Source organism: Schistocerca gregaria, chromosome 7, assembly GCF_023897955.1.
Source record: "Schistocerca gregaria isolate iqSchGreg1 chromosome 7, iqSchGreg1.2, whole genome shotgun sequence".
Lineage (NCBI taxonomy): Eukaryota > Metazoa > Arthropoda > Insecta > Orthoptera > Acrididae > Schistocerca > Schistocerca gregaria.
The window spans coordinates 332,797,152-332,812,837 of record NC_064926.1 but is presented as its reverse complement, the minus strand read 5'-3'; the positions used below and the strand labels follow the sequence as shown (position 1 = coordinate 332,812,837).

The 15,686-nt window shown below is 43.1% G+C and overlaps 1 protein-coding gene across 1 annotated transcript in view; it reads left to right on the top strand.

The window, feature by feature from the left end:
- LOC126282389 (venom carboxylesterase-6-like) overlaps positions 1–15,686 on the top strand; it is a 72,325-nt gene that overhangs the window by 24,538 nt on the left and 32,101 nt on the right. The window contains exons 3-5 of the mRNA XM_049982046.1: positions 1,019–1,204; positions 3,768–3,967; positions 12,696–12,861. Of these exons, the coding sequence (XP_049838003.1) occupies positions 1,019–1,204; positions 3,768–3,967; positions 12,696–12,861 (552 nt within the window). The remainder of the gene's footprint in view (positions 1–1,018; positions 1,205–3,767; positions 3,968–12,695; positions 12,862–15,686) is intronic.

Below are 15,686 nucleotides of genomic sequence, written 5' to 3'. Positions count from 1 at the left end.
GTACTATATCAATAATGATTATACATATAGGAACTAATTGTTCCTAGTATTACCGTTATTTGGTTCAAATCATCAGTCATCATTATGAACATCTATCTTGTCAGTGTCTTCATCCTCATTAGCTAATAATACTTCATTATCCTCTAACACTTTTTTTAGTAAGGGATTTGGTTCAATTCATACCCCACTGTAGAAAGTCATTTTTCTTTGCCTTTTGTACATGCGTAGTATTTGGTGAATATTTTACTTGAGGCAAAATACGACCACACCTTACCCTGCCTCTGAACATTTTGTGTTTGCACTTTCGTGTCATTGTGTATGTAGTATGCAGACCAACGAGTGCGAAGGTATGACGGCCAGTGAGACGTTCAGCTTCATTAATTTTAAAGGTTTTTTTTTAGTTTTGAACTGATATTTGACTGATTTCTTACCAACTGTTTGAGGAAAAACCAGAATTCTGGGAGTAAAGTCTTTCTACTGTCTCAGATACGTTGTGATGTTCTTCTGGGAGCATTACAGTTTCAAGTTATCAGGGTTTCTGTTCTTCAATACCAAAAGACTTAGCTGCAGGCCTCTACAAATGACCATATCCAGGGGAGAACCACTCAATCTGAAATCCATATTGTCATGCAATCACACAGAACAGAAACAAAATACAATAATTTTTGTTTTGAGATGAATAACTATTACAAAACAATCGAATACGCTTAATATTATTTGCATCACAGGAAAAATGCCAGAAGACTCATTGCAAGAGGATCTGGTACTTCTTGCCATTAAAGTTGAAAGGGATTTGGTATGTTTTGGTGCAAAATATTGGATTTAACAACCTCTGTATAAGAGACTTGGTACTATTTGCTAGAAAATATTTACTTGTTGAATCCAGCAAGCTATTAGGTAGGGGCTGTGTGTGTGGGGGGGGGGGGGGGGGGGTGGGAGAGTGGGTGTTTGTGTGAATCCTAAAGGCACAATTGCAATGATTAATTTTTTAATGGTTGCACTATGGTGCACTTTGCAGGCTTGCTGAGCACTGGTGACGAGGTGATCCCTGGGAATGCCGGCATGAAGGACATGGTGATGTCCCTGCAGTGGATACAACAGAATATCGCTGCCTTCGGTGGGGATCCTAACCAGGTGACCATCGGTGGTGAGAGCTCTGGAGGCTGCTCTGTCTCGCACCTGGTACTGTCACCTCTCACTGCAGGTTGGTGCATAAAACCATTTCATATAACAGTGGTACACTTTTGGATGTCGCTAAGGAAACTAAACTTTGGTCAGCATTTATCATGGTGGCAAAGCTATCGCCTCTCGCCGCAAATCGATGCACGAAATCACTTCACCCAACTAAAGAATTTCCAAAGAGTAGCACACTGAGTGACACTAAGCAGGTCGCCATTTATGTCTTTAAAGTAAACCGGGTTTATGTTCTCTTGTCCAAATTTATTTTTTGGTTCAGAAGAATCCAATGCTGAAGTCTCTGTAAATGTAGCAAACTCAAGAGAGAAAGGGTCTCTTCATGTACGAAAATTTTAGTTACATTTTCGCAATCAGTACTCTGGTATCCAACGGTTGCTTAATATGATTACCTCTTCATATAATCCAATTTCTAAAGCTATGCAGTTGTAAAACAGTTTCACTAATGTGACACTGGTGAGTGCAGGATGCCTGTCCGGCGAAATTTATACCGAAGTCTCAAAAGTGTTACTCATATCGCTCGTCTCATCTAGTTGTTGCTATTGTTAGCGAGTACTTAATAGATCTAGGGCTCGGTTTATACAGACAATCTCAATTTTTACCAGGGGGCTTACATAGACATAGAAAACCTAGGCTCTTCTTCCATAGGTTGCCATATAAACCATAGTAGTTTTAAATACATTTCACTATCGTACAATAAATTCGGATACCGGCATATTATTACTTAGTTATTATTTAAAATGCTAGAGCTCGGGAGGATTACTCTATAGCCGATGTACATGCATACTACGATCAGATAACCTAGCATGTAGCATCTACTCACCCTCCAATTCCTACTATCAATGGTAATGTTCTTACCTTAGACTTTTTTAATGCAGTGCACCCTCGAATTTTTCAGAAAAAGTCTGCTTTTCCCCAAGCAACAGCAGACGTGTAGCATTCCTTGGCGCAGACGTTACAGAATTGAGGGAATGTTTGATTTCGTATTTCGCTTTTCTTTTGCTTTGTAAATGCTGAAAGTTCCATTTGATCCTTTAAAGTACAATATGCTTGGCACAGTACTCTCATCTTACATACCATTCTTAGTTCAGTAGATGTAGAAATACACTCACGACAGCTGTCCTCAATGAATATATACAGTGAAGTCACAGTAATCACAGGCCGCGAAGGAAAATGTACGAGGAGACTCAGAGACTAAATTACGCCTTATGATACCCTTCTGTACTGCTAACAGTCCTGTACACCTTCATCATTCATTTATCTATTTATCCTCTTCCAGCATAGGAAAATAACTTTGAAACCAGTCCAAGTACACAATGGCAATACTTAATGGATACATAGAAAGCATGAGCTTGCACTTAGTTTCTTAACAGTTTGTCTTTTTACTTTCCATTTCACATTCTTGGTCTATGTAAGACACACATAGTAATGGCAAGCGATATGGCCACACCACATATCTCTTAAGAGTCACAGTTTACTTATAAAGTCCATCAAATATTTTAAAAAACCAGTATAGGTAAATGGCTAAACATTGCCAACGAACGATGCATTCAGTGACGAACAAACTCTGAGAGTTTCTTTTAAACGTGGTATTGCCAAGTTAATTTGCAAATAGCCAGCAAGGGTGCCACCGACCGTAGTTGCACAAAATGGCAGCGAAGCAGGCGAAGAAAGCATTTTGTATGACCGCATTTGCCCATTGCCAAACGCTAGTGAGTATGCAAAGAGATTTCCATGGCAAGTTTCACAAGAAACCACCACTTCACAATAGCATTGTGAAATGATACAGGAAATTCGAGAAGGATGGTTGCTCGTGAGATGCGAAACGATCGGGCCAGCCGGACATGTCGGAACAGACAGTGGACCATGTGAAGAACGTGAAACTGTTAAATCCCAGAAAGCTCTCCTGTATCCTACAAGACAGTCTACAGACCATTTTTCTTCGCTGTGAGACTGGTGTCACCTACCTCGACATGTTGCAATCATGGCTCATGACACAATTTGAAACTAATAGCAGCGATTTCATTTTTCAACAAGATAGCGCCTCTCCACATTTCCAAAATTGTGCACGAGATCGTCTGAATGATACTTCGATACGTCACTGGGTAGGCCGCATTGCGACCACTGGCAGCACTGCTCGAGTGGCCACCATAGTCGTCTGAGTTGACACCTCGAAATTTTTCGTATGGGTTTCCACCTCTACCACTGGGCCTCGAACGCTTTTGACAGCATATCGCAGCAGCTGTTCTTACCTTCACTCCTGATATGCTGGTTCGGGTATGGGCTGAACTGGACTACAATTGGATGTACCATGTGACAAAGAGTGAACACTTAAAACATTAAGTATAACTATTTAAAAAACTGAGATTCTGCCTTTCACATACTGTATCATTTTTTACGTTGTTCTTGTCCTTTTATCTGTACCAATTTTTTGGAAAGTTCGGTGGACTGTATAATTACTCTGTATCTCATGATGCAGGTCGCTACAGAATATGACTGCCACCGAAGTAGCATTTGTTGGTTGATTTCACAGTCCACCTCGAACACGTGGTAGCAGTATGTTTTATTCACAGGCCTCTTCCGTGCTGCCATAATCCACAGTGGAGAGGCGGCCAGCCCCTGGGGAATAATGGCCGACCCTGCGGCCAAGGCGTTCCGTCTGGCAGAGGTCCTCGGCTTCACGGCGAACAACACTCAGGAGCTGCGAGACTTCCTCCTGACGGTTGACCCACAGGACCTCGTATCTCACGATGACGACATCATCACTCCAGAGGTAATTCCAGCAGATTTGTACAATAAGCATCCGTATCGACCACTACACGGACTATTATCCAGCTATATGAAGGCGTCAGACAACTCTTTAAAGGACATGATGGTCTATACACTCAGGTCAGTGTATCTTCGTCACACCTGCAGAGTGACAGTGTGTCTGGATGGCGTAGCAGATAAGAGCCAGGCTGAAGATCAAAGGTATGGACTTCAATCCCCTGTTCCATTCTCGAAATTCTTTAGGTCACTCACATCACTTCTTTCAATTGTGGCAATGGTTTTTCAGTGTGAAAGATGCCAAGTTGTATCGTGGTTCGGGTTCCACATGAAACTGCAGACTCTCCTATAAAAGGCTATGAAAATAAATTCAAAATTTGGAGGAAGTCGAGGGTCTACCACATCCAATAGTATGATGTCTAGCAATGCACTATGGTGTTAAAACTATCTTCAGGCTGACAACAGCTTTGCTTTTATCTGCACTACAAAGAAGACAACAGAACTGCTCATATATTGAAAACATTTGTGGTAGGTATGTTCATTAAGTAACTGAAACGAATCGTAAATGACTGCACAGAACATTTCGTTTTGGATAGTAAGTGACAGCAGACTGAGCGATATGGCACAGTAGAGCTGAGTTCCCATTCAGAACAGCAGTTAAAATCCTCCTCTGGCCATCCAGTTTTACTTTGACTGTCGTTTCCTAAGTTTCTTAAAGCAAATTTTGGAAATGTTGTTTTGAAAATGACATGACCGAATCTCTTACCGAATATAAGTTTGTGCTCCATTTACAAAGGCTTTGTCATTGACAGGACTCTAAGCCTCAATCTTCCATTTCCTTCTAGTTGTTAACAGCTTCTCTTGTACACGACAAAGTAAAAGATAATATGTGGAAACGAAGTCTTGTTTGCTGTGACTAGACCATTGACAAAAAGCATTTGGACTCTGCGACATCAATTACATAGCTAAGGATACATTAAAATACGATACGAAATGAAACAAACATTTAAAGTTAGTTATAGGGTGGATGAATGGTACACTTCATAATCTGAAATGTTTGTCAGCGAAATTCTGTGAGAATACAACAGATAGGGAATAAAGGATTCTTGTGAGAAGTTTCCTCGTGTGCTCTTATATTACTGAAGTTTCATGATAAATTAAGAACGTGTGCTTAATTATCTCTTGCATCCATATCTTTCCCTTTTAACTGACACACCCAATCAAAAAATGGTTCAAATGCCTCTGGGCCCTATGAGACTTAACATCTGTAGTCATCAGTCCCCTAGAACTTAGATCTACTTAAACCTAACTAACCTAAGGACATCACACAGATCCATGCCCGAGGCAGGATTCGAACCTGCGAGCGTAGCGGTCACGTGGTTCCAGACTGAAGCGCCTAGAACCGCACGGCCACACCGGCTGGCCACACCGGCCGGCCACACCCAATCGCTGGGTCATTTGGTGTCAGATACTGATCTCACACATTGCAACTTTTCTACGCCTTCAAAAATTCTTTCTACTTGTAAATGTCGCTGCTCGTTATCGTGAAACAGAAAAGAGACTGCTCGACTGCGAGCTGTTGATAAAATAATGCTCTCACTGAATCTCATGTCTCCACAACAAACCTTTCAGGCATATAGTTTCCTTAAACTGATTCAGGCAAATCCTGAATCGTTCCCTATTCTAGCGCAATTAGAAATTTCCTCATTGAACTTTCGTCATTGACAGGACGTTTCTTCTTTTGCTAGTAAAGAAAACTAAGACAGGACTGGTGGTACTGTTTAATGTAGGTAAGTCTCATTTTCCTCAAAGGTTTCGTATTGTCCATGTAATTTGGAACCAGTTGATCATAAATAATACAATAAAATTATCAAATCTTATTTCTTTTGGTGAACGAAGATCTGAGTAAATTATTGATAATGAAGTGGTGGAAGAGTGGATTCCCAATAAATCTTAATCATTTTCTATATATCAGTTGCTTGAAAGAAAGGATGCTTGAAAGATAGGATTAATGAGAATGCGGGCAATTTGACATTAACGACTACCAGAAAGGTTCATCTCACTGAAAGAGTCCCGTGGTGTGCCAAGGCAAGTTGCGAATTGTATGGTATTTTTTTCTATTGTTTCAGTGTTGATACGGTGATATTTATATGGTTGATAGGGATTTTTAAACAATGTACAAGCTTTAAATGTATTATCAGAAACCATATGTTCACTAGTAATACAAAGAATTGATATTCATCCGCATGTAAGCCACATGAAACCATGGCGAATCAACTGCATAACAAAACGAACCGATGCACAGTGTATAGTAAATAAATGCAGGAATAAAATTTTGTCAAAAACTGACTGAGGCGTTACTAAGCGGGACACGTCTGCCGGTTATGAAACAGCGTCATAGCCGAATGTCAACACGGGTGGCTAAAAGTGCAAACAAGCTTGGAGCTCGTTTCATCAGTCTATGTGAGAGAGAAGCCAAGAATAACTGATTCAGCACTTTGACAACAGTGCAGAACAGACAGAACGCTCTACTGTACTGAGGCTAAATACAGTAATTTCACCTAGAGACTCATAATAACACCTTCCAGGAGGCCAACACCCTCAAACTCTGAAATGAAACACTAGAGCAGCTGAGAGCGTTGATAGGCTCCGAAAATGAAAACATGTTCTGTTATCACTATAGGGGTGGCGGGGGGAGGGGGGGTGGAGGGGGAGGGCAGGGGAACTATGTCATCCCCTGGTATACAATTTCTTCCCTCCTCAAGCTTATTCTCAGAGAAAGGCTATTCCTTCTTCATCACCGATACCAATGCCAGACCAGCTCCATAAGTTGCAGAATGCTCTGGTGAATTCAATAAGTATCTAGAAGCTGCCGCTAATTTGAAGCCCACTGCTACAAGTCCACAGCCATCTGACTGTGGAAGAGTCTTCTGAACGGCAAGCCGCTGTCATTCCGGTTATAATGACACTGACAGAGGTTGGGGGCCTGGCCGATCTTCCCTTGAAGAAGAACCGACCTGCCCATCTACAAACTGTTCAACTTTGGCACTGGGTGAATGTGTCGCCGGAAACATGGCTTTTGTGTGTGTGTGTGTGTGTAGGTATGGGCCCCTCCACGCCAGCACCAACGTGGTGCCCAAACCAAAAATTCTACTGCCACCTCTGTAAATATGTTAGTTATCTAGTAAGTGGATCACAGGGTGCTGCGCTGTGAAGTTGTCCGTGCGTCTGGGTACGACTACGCATTAACACGGTCCATCAGGTGATAGATAGTGGACGAAACGGGAGTGAGGGTAGCAATTTGAAGAGCAGAGGGAAAAAAGTGCCATGGCTCGTGCCGTGGGAAAAAAACCTCTGCGACAGTGGGATGGGTAGTAAGAGCAGTAGTGGCTTACTAGCTGCGATAGTTCATGCAAGGTTGGATTTGTTAGTATGGGTATCATGATCATTACCGTGACAAGCGATGGCGATGTGTCCCAGTTGCTGCAGCTGCTACATTCCTGGAACAATCAAGATCGTTATACAGTAGTGGGAGATCGGCCATAGATCATCTCACTGTGTGGGGGATGTGTGGAGCTTGTCTGCATGCAGTGTACGGCACAGCTTCCCTGTGTGGTGCCAGTTATTCGGCAGTGTGTTTCTGCTGGATATCCAGTAATGGCGTCTAATTAGCAGGGGCTCGCCTGTACCGTTATGTTTGCGTATGCTTGGCCATAGACGTTATGTCCTTACAAGTATGTCTTTTGGTCTTTTATGTTTCCATCTATGGTTGTGGTCGTAGTTCTCCAGATTCAGAATAAACGGGTTCTGCGAATGTCTGGAGTTCCTGTATCGTCTTGTGGTGAGTTTGTGGATTACCTCCTTGAGATCTCAAGTCGGTATTCCCGGTGAAGGTCCGCGATGCGTGTGCATCGTGGAGCATTGCTTATGATTTTGAGTACTTTGTTTTGTATGAGCTGCAGACGGCGCAGGCGTGTAGGCGCAGCGTACGTCATCAGGGGTCGGATAAGTCATGTACATGGACCTCGACACCCTTCTGTTCAGTGTGCTACGCCTGTTGAGCATAGGATAGAGCTGTTTGAGCCTCGCGCTTGCTCGGTTGGTCATGTGTTGTATGTGGTCCCCCCAGAGTAGTTTCCGATCCAGCCAGACACCGAGGTATTTGACTTTCTCGCGGAAACATATTGGACGTGCTTCTAGAGTTATTGGTCTGCAGTAGCGGTTTTTGCGCAGTTGCTTCGGTCTTCTAGTGAACAGAACGGCTTCGCACTTGTCGACGTTTACTCTAACACGCCATTTCTCCAACCAAGGCTCAGCCACTCTGAGTGCAGTCTGTAGGCGTGACGTAATGCTTGATGATTTCCAATCTTGCGCAAGGATGGCTGTGTCATCCGCATAGATTGCCATCGTTGTGTTGTGTGTGGTTGGGAGATCGTTTATGTAGAGGTTAAACAGTAGGGGCCCTAGGATGCTTCCCTGGGGTACTCCCGCGTGTATACCGTGTCGTGTTGATTGTTTTCCCTGCACGTCAGTGTTGAAACTCCTGTCTGTGAGGTGTGAGTGTATGGGGCGCACCAGCCCGTCGGGGAATCCCGCGTCGCTGAGTTTGCGGATGAGGCAGTTGTGCCATAGACGGTCGAAAGCCTTTTCGATGTCCAGGAACACCGCCCCTGTAGCTTTGTTTATGTTGAAGCCATATGTTATGTGTTCAACGACTCGTAGGAGTTGCTGTGTTGTGGAGTGGTGATTCCTGAAGCCGAATTGCTCCGGTCACAGGATGTCATTTGTTATGCAGTGCCTAGTGATGCGTTTGAGAATCACCTTCTCAACAATCTTACTCAGCGAGCTCAGAAGGCTGATGGCTCGGTAATTTTGTGGGAGGCTGTGGTCTTTCCCCGGCTTCCTGAACATCAGGACCTTGGCAGTCTTCCAAAAGGCGGGGAAGTGTTGGTGTTTTAGTATGGCATTCGTTATGTGTGTTAGGTACTCAGTTGCTTTATCCGTGAACTCCTGGAGGACACGGTTTTGAATGCCATCATGACCAGGGGCTTTCCTAGCAGCGGAATGCATTATAGCCCAGGAGACTTCGGCTGTGCTAGCATGTCGAATGTCGTCGCGCGATAGTTGGGCTAGAATGCGTGTAACCTCTTGATCAGTAGCAAGTGTGAACACTGGATCTGATGGTACCAGGTTCGGTGTGAATGACGCTGCGAATGTTCGGGCCATTAGCTCTGCTTTCTCTTCCGCTGAGTATCCAGGTCCGTCAGGCCCTTGAAGCGTGGGGGTGTATATTTTCTCCCTGGTGAAGTGTCGGTCTAGTTGCCACACGCCAGGTCGTGTGGTGTCCAGCCCTTCGAATTTTTGGTTCCACTGTTGTGTTCTATGTGTTTGTATTTTATCGTGTATGATGCCCTGTAGCCTGTTAACGTGCCGTTTAAAGTACGGACGCCTGGTGCGCTGCCATTGTCTCCTGAGGCGATTCCTCATTGAGATTAGGCCCAGGATTTGTTGGGGCAGTGCCGCGGCAGCATTAGTACCGCCTTACCGGCTGTCCTTGGTGTTGCTGCTGGGTTTTCTGCCTTCGCGCCATCTCGAAAACCGACTACAGGGGGATACAGTATTCTGGGAACAGGCCTAAGTACAGCTTCATTCTTAGAGAGTACTGAGGCTCTGAGGACGTCCACAGCCACGCTTCGATGCGCAGACGCACAGCCACTACACCCTCCTACAGGTCTCGGTACAAACCAAAGGCAATGTCAGGGCCTGCCACCTCGACCTTTCAAGCAGTGGCTTCCGTATTCAGCACGGACGTTCCTGTGCAACTCCGGCAAGAAGTCGGAGTTATTGTACAACTCTCAAAATAAATGATTGTTAATGAGTGATGTTTCATTGGCGTCCTGGCACTCCAGAGTGCCAGTTAACGAACACTGCGCCCTCATTTAAATATATGGTCGAAAGAGTCAGCCTACAGGAACTGCGAAACGAACCCTGTCGTCCAGGACCGCGTGCCACAAAGGGCGCATGTTCACCACGAGATGGGGAAACTCACAGCCGTCTATTGTCTATTGAGGCCTAAGCGCTGTAGTGTGAGAGTGAGACAGACGAGAATCTACGTCATAGGGAAACCCAGTAGAAGGTTTTTGTGGCCGAGGAGACATAGTAGTGTTCAATTGGTGGACCTAAAATCGACTATAATGGGAAACATTTATGGAAACTATTTAATACTATAGTAATGCAGGGAATAAAGCCACAGTAATTTTAATCTGCTATCCTCGAAAAAATTTATATGGTGATCTTAATAAAACTTGAATATTGATCATATCTATAATAGTTTAGGATTTACTGTTAAAGTGCAATTAAAAAGTTTTGTAACATAGATCTCAATGCTAAAATCTGAACGCTTTGGTCGGTCTTAACGATCGACATTTCATATAGAAGCGCATCATTAAAATGACAAACGTTGTAAATATCAACTCTGTAACTTTATTTGTTTAAAAGATATAGTAAATCTTAATTATCAGTATTTTCAGTTAAGCATCAGATCATCATTTCCTCCACAAAAAAATCTGAACGCTTTGGTCGGTCTTAACGATCGACATTTCATATAGAAGCGCATCATTAAAATGACAAACGTTGTAAATATCAACTCTGTAACTTTATTTGTTTAAAAGATATAGTAAATCTTAATTATCAGTATTTTCAGTTAAGCATCAGATCATCATTTCCTCCACACAAAACACATTGAACGATGACAGCATGACACCTTATTGGATCATTAGGTAATAGAATATTTGTTGTAAAATTTAGTGTATAATAGTTACTTTTGTTCTTTATTTATTTATCAGAAAGCACATTAATGCAACGTTACTGGCCATGACATTCAAAGTTATGAAGGAAATTGTTTTGGTTTTCTGTAAAAGAATTTATGTTTATTATGTAAGGGATATTATTGTTACTTTATTTAGAACGTGAAAGTGATCAAGCTTTGATTATATAAGTATGTTAAAATGTAAAGTAATGTAGAATAAGCTGTTGCCAATCAGATGGGCGACTTCAGGAAAGAGTAATGCTGTAGTCAGTTGAGCGACGATGTTCGGCGCGCCGGAAACGCTGTCGGACACGGGCAGAGGACAGTTCAGGTCTAGACACCAAAGAGTACAGTTCGGATTGAGACGCGAAAGCAGACTGTTGGTCTTTAGGTAGCCAGCAAGTGAAACGACTTTGAAAATTTCGCGTTGTGTGGTATCGCGGGACATAGTCTCTGAGCTGTGAGCAGCCGAGCGCCTGCTGTGAACTCTGACTTTTCGCATAGTTAACTAGATGGAGTATTGGACACGTTATTTGCGACGAGATCGTGCATGATCGAACTGTGTTAAATGGATATGCACTCGAGTGTAACAGTAATCTTAAATTCGACCACTTTCGCTATTAGTTGCTTTCTGAATAAACATTATTCTAACCAAATCGCAACTGTGTGGCCTACATTATTTATGGGTCGTTAATTTAGTTCCCGATATTATTATTACTGCTATTATGTGTTATGTGAACTTTGTATTTCGCAAACTTGCCATCGGCCAGACAATTTAATGAAAGGGTCACAAGTGTCTAATTTAGGGCGTATAATGCGACATGTGTGGTTCAACCCCTAGACGAGTTTGAGCCAAGACATTTCGACGAAGAGGAATCGCATATGAGCCCGAACATCTTCGGGATGTTATCTCGGAACAGGATCACTCTCCGTCACTCTTCGCTCAATCTTCTGATAATTACACGATCTCGGATCGGAACTTTACAGAAGTACTAGTCGAGCTTTTGCTGCCTTTACATTATTGCAGCACTATCGTTTTAGAGGCCTCCAGCGCTAAAAAATGTAATGGAAAACAAATGGACAGCGTAATGAAATATCGTTTAACTGACTGATAAGTTTTATTACTTCAGGAGGTACATCTCGTCGTGCAGTCAACAGCATCTAAAACAACTAGGCAAGACACAAATACATTATAGATAAACTTAAGGGATTCTGTCATTGGGGGAAAATACCACTCTGGGTAATTTTCTAACAGTGCGTGATTAATCCTTCACAGTTATAGACATGCCGCTAACTCCTTATCTATTTCTCAAATTCTGTCTAGTTCCAGAAAATCTGCTGTCTGCTTCGTTCATTAGTGAATCACACTGAGCTATACACTATCTCCTGTGTCTGCCATTATGGAATCCAACTAGCTATATACAGGGTGTTGTGGTGTATCGCATTTATCTTGACGCCACCAAATACGCTTTTTATGTGTGGGAAAAAGTTATTAGGCAAGTGCTGTTTAGATATGTAACACAAAATGGTAGTACACGATGAAGGTACCCAAGGTAAACTAATCCACTTGCTGAAGTTGACAGTAAACAACTGGAAACATAAGCAAGCTGCACACCAGTCATTCATTTAATTGACATCAGTTGATGGTTTGTGTGAATAGCATATACGTGAAGAAAGACAATGTCGAATTGTTACTCATCGATGGACAATACAAGTTAGCAGAGCAGTAATGGTGTGCATTTTCCTTGCGTTACCATTTGTTTATTTTCGACTCCAGCAACTGGACGAAATACGTTACTCTAGAGAACTGCATGTGACTAATACAGGAGCGCCAAAGTTAAAACACTTTTAGGGACACCCTGAGTAAAGTGCTACCTGTATCTTTTACTCTTACTGCCTACTAATTATGCTGCTGGTACTTTTGCAGGAGGAGATCCGCATCCAGCACCTTGCCTGGCTCCCCGTGCTTGAACAGGACGTGGACGGCGCCTTCGTTACCGAGTGGCCGGCCGAAAGCCTGAAGGCAGGCCGTTTCAACAAGGTCCCCGTCATCACGGGCTTCACGTCCGGGGACGGACTCGAGCTGATTCGACGTGAGTTTCAACCTGCCCATCCGACTCTGACCACCGTAGTTTCTGATTCGTTAAATTGACAATCTGCTATTTACCATGCTGATAAAGTTTTGTCAGTTCTAAAAGACACAGATAGGTTGTAATGAACGACATAAAGAATTTATCAATTTTGAGCTCTCAACACTAATTTTAATAGAACAGCTTGCATTCTAATGGTGCAGCGAGAAACTGCCTCCTATTCGCCTTGACAGCATTCCAGTGCTATATCAGAAGGCAGTTAACAAGTCAGTTGTAAGTCTGCCTGAGCATTTCAACTGCTGATTGCTTTTTTTTTTAGCTTCAGGGTGCAAAACAGCGCCCAAATAACGACTTAAAACGTGACATTTTCCAGGAAATTCATTCCTTGGTTGGGTGAAGTTAAATGACACAGTGGTGCCGAAATGAATAATAATAGTGAGCCTAGAAAGGTAATTACAAACTAACAAGTGTAATGGAAAGCTAAATTAACAATTATAACGTTCCTCCTTTTTTTAACGGGCCGTTCGGTAAGAGATTCTAGAAAAACCAGGTCTACAGTCGAGAATTAATATTGTTTTTCCACGTTGTTACGGCGAGTAAATACTATAACGCGTACTACCGCCTATGCTGTACCTACTAAAACTTCGTGTAGCTCAGATGAGACACATAAATCTGACACAGGATTAGGAAGTGTCTCGCCGTCAGTAGTTCGTTACAGTGACAGCAAAGTGGTGTAGGGTCGACAATTAACAGATGACGATCACTGAAAAGACAGTGACCTATACGTAGTCCAGTAACAGTGATCTGCTTGCAACGAGATGGGCGAGACGAAGTCACGCAAGCGATAGGGAGGGGGGTTAGTCCCCCATAGTTTGTTCCCATCCGAGATATGACCAGCGTTCGTGTCTGAAAGCAGGAGTCTCGTCCCTCGAGGGGCGGATGCCAACATATTAAGGCGACGCAAACAAACGTTACGTTGGTAACAGCGTCAGCGAACGATGAGGGCATTCCTATATCCGATGTACTAATGTGTGGTACGTGTACATCGCACACGGGCTCTGGAGAGCACTGAGCAAATCAGAGTATACAACAGATCTAGAGATTCCGCGCCGCCGGATGTGTAAGTCACCGTAATAAACGGCACAACCGAGTACTAGTCTAAAAGGCGATATTCAAACATCTCTCAAAAGGTGCATCCGGTACCACGGGCAGAAAATACTGTTGCCACATTTAGGAAGATTCCCGCTTGACTGTGTGCACACTATTTCGGAACATATTTGCAAAGGATGGCAACGTAAACTTCTGCAGTCAATCGTTCTAGTAAACCTTCATTATTGCGAAATAATCCATTATATCACGAGTGGTGAGAATGCTAGATGGTTACGACTAATGAAGAATTACTGTGTGTGGTACATCTGCAACATACGTCCCTGAGTACTCCATATGCCCGTTAAGGGTGGCTGCGGACAGACCAGTCACGTGACTACCATACACTCAGTGCGCATCCATTCCAGCACCTAGAATCACATTTTAAGTACATGTAATTTCATCATAATCCAAGCAAAAGACCTAACTTGTCTAATATTCTAGTTGTGCCCATTGCGAAAGAAAACGTTCGCAGATCCTTTTCTGTTGGTGCGGTCCGCCTTTGGAATAAGCTACCCTATTTTCTGCACAAAATTCAATTTCCTGTTGCTTTTAGTAAGAATCCTAAGCACTTCTTATGACTCTCTCATAACATACCACAAAAATTAAATCTCATAACAAGTTTTTTTCCTCTGTCAAACAGTGTAACAAATGCCCCCATCTTCTGGCAGCTACACTTCTTTCTCTCTTCGTTTCTCGGTCAGTCGCAACCCTTTCTAGCCCTCCTTTTTTTCTTCCCTACCACGTTCAAACTTCTGACTTTCCACACCCCGACTTGTAGAACGTTATCGTTCCGCTAGTTATTCAGTCTTTTCCTCATCATCATCTCCCTCTTGGCAGTCCCTTACTGGACATCCCAATAGGTGGCCGGCCGGAGTGGCCGTGCGATTTTAGGCGCTTCAGTCTGGAACCGCGTGACCGCTATGGTCGCAGGTTCGAATCCTACCTCGGACATGGATGTGTGTTATGTCCTTAGGTTAGTTAGGTTTAAGTAGTTCTAAGTTCGATGGGACTGATGACCACAGATGTTAAGTCCCATAGTGCCCAGAGCCGAGCCATCCCAAAAGGTGACTATTCCGAAATCTTTTGCAATGGAGAGACCATGATGACACTCTTTCAATTACAGGCCACATTTCCTGTGGATACACATAGTGTCTTTAATGCAGTGGCTTCCTTTGCGTCCTGCATCCTCATGCCGTTGATCACTGCTGACTCTTCCACCTTAGTCAAATTATTTGTGTAACTTTGACTAATTGCTTGTAGATTACGTACATGGTTACTTACTAATATTATAACTTTCCAGTGTAAATTGCCCTGAAGATGACCCCATCGCGTGTTGAAACCGGTTGGCAGCAAAATAAATAATGCGACTGTGACTGTCATTTTGAATCATTGATTGTAACTGAAGAGGTCTTTGTGTCAGCTTAGAAACATGTAGCGATCGTCTAATATGGAGATGTTTGTATGCAGACTGAAGCGACTATTGAAAATTTGCACCAAGATCGGGATACGAACCTGGATCTACTGCTCACTAGATGGATGCGTTAACCATACTCCACCCTGCCACAGTAGCTTTGCGCAATTGCACGGACTACTCTGGCACACATCCCTCCTCAGTCCAAATTCCCATTCACGCCTAAGCCCACTTGTTATCAACGTTCAATACGAGCGCTGAATGGTCT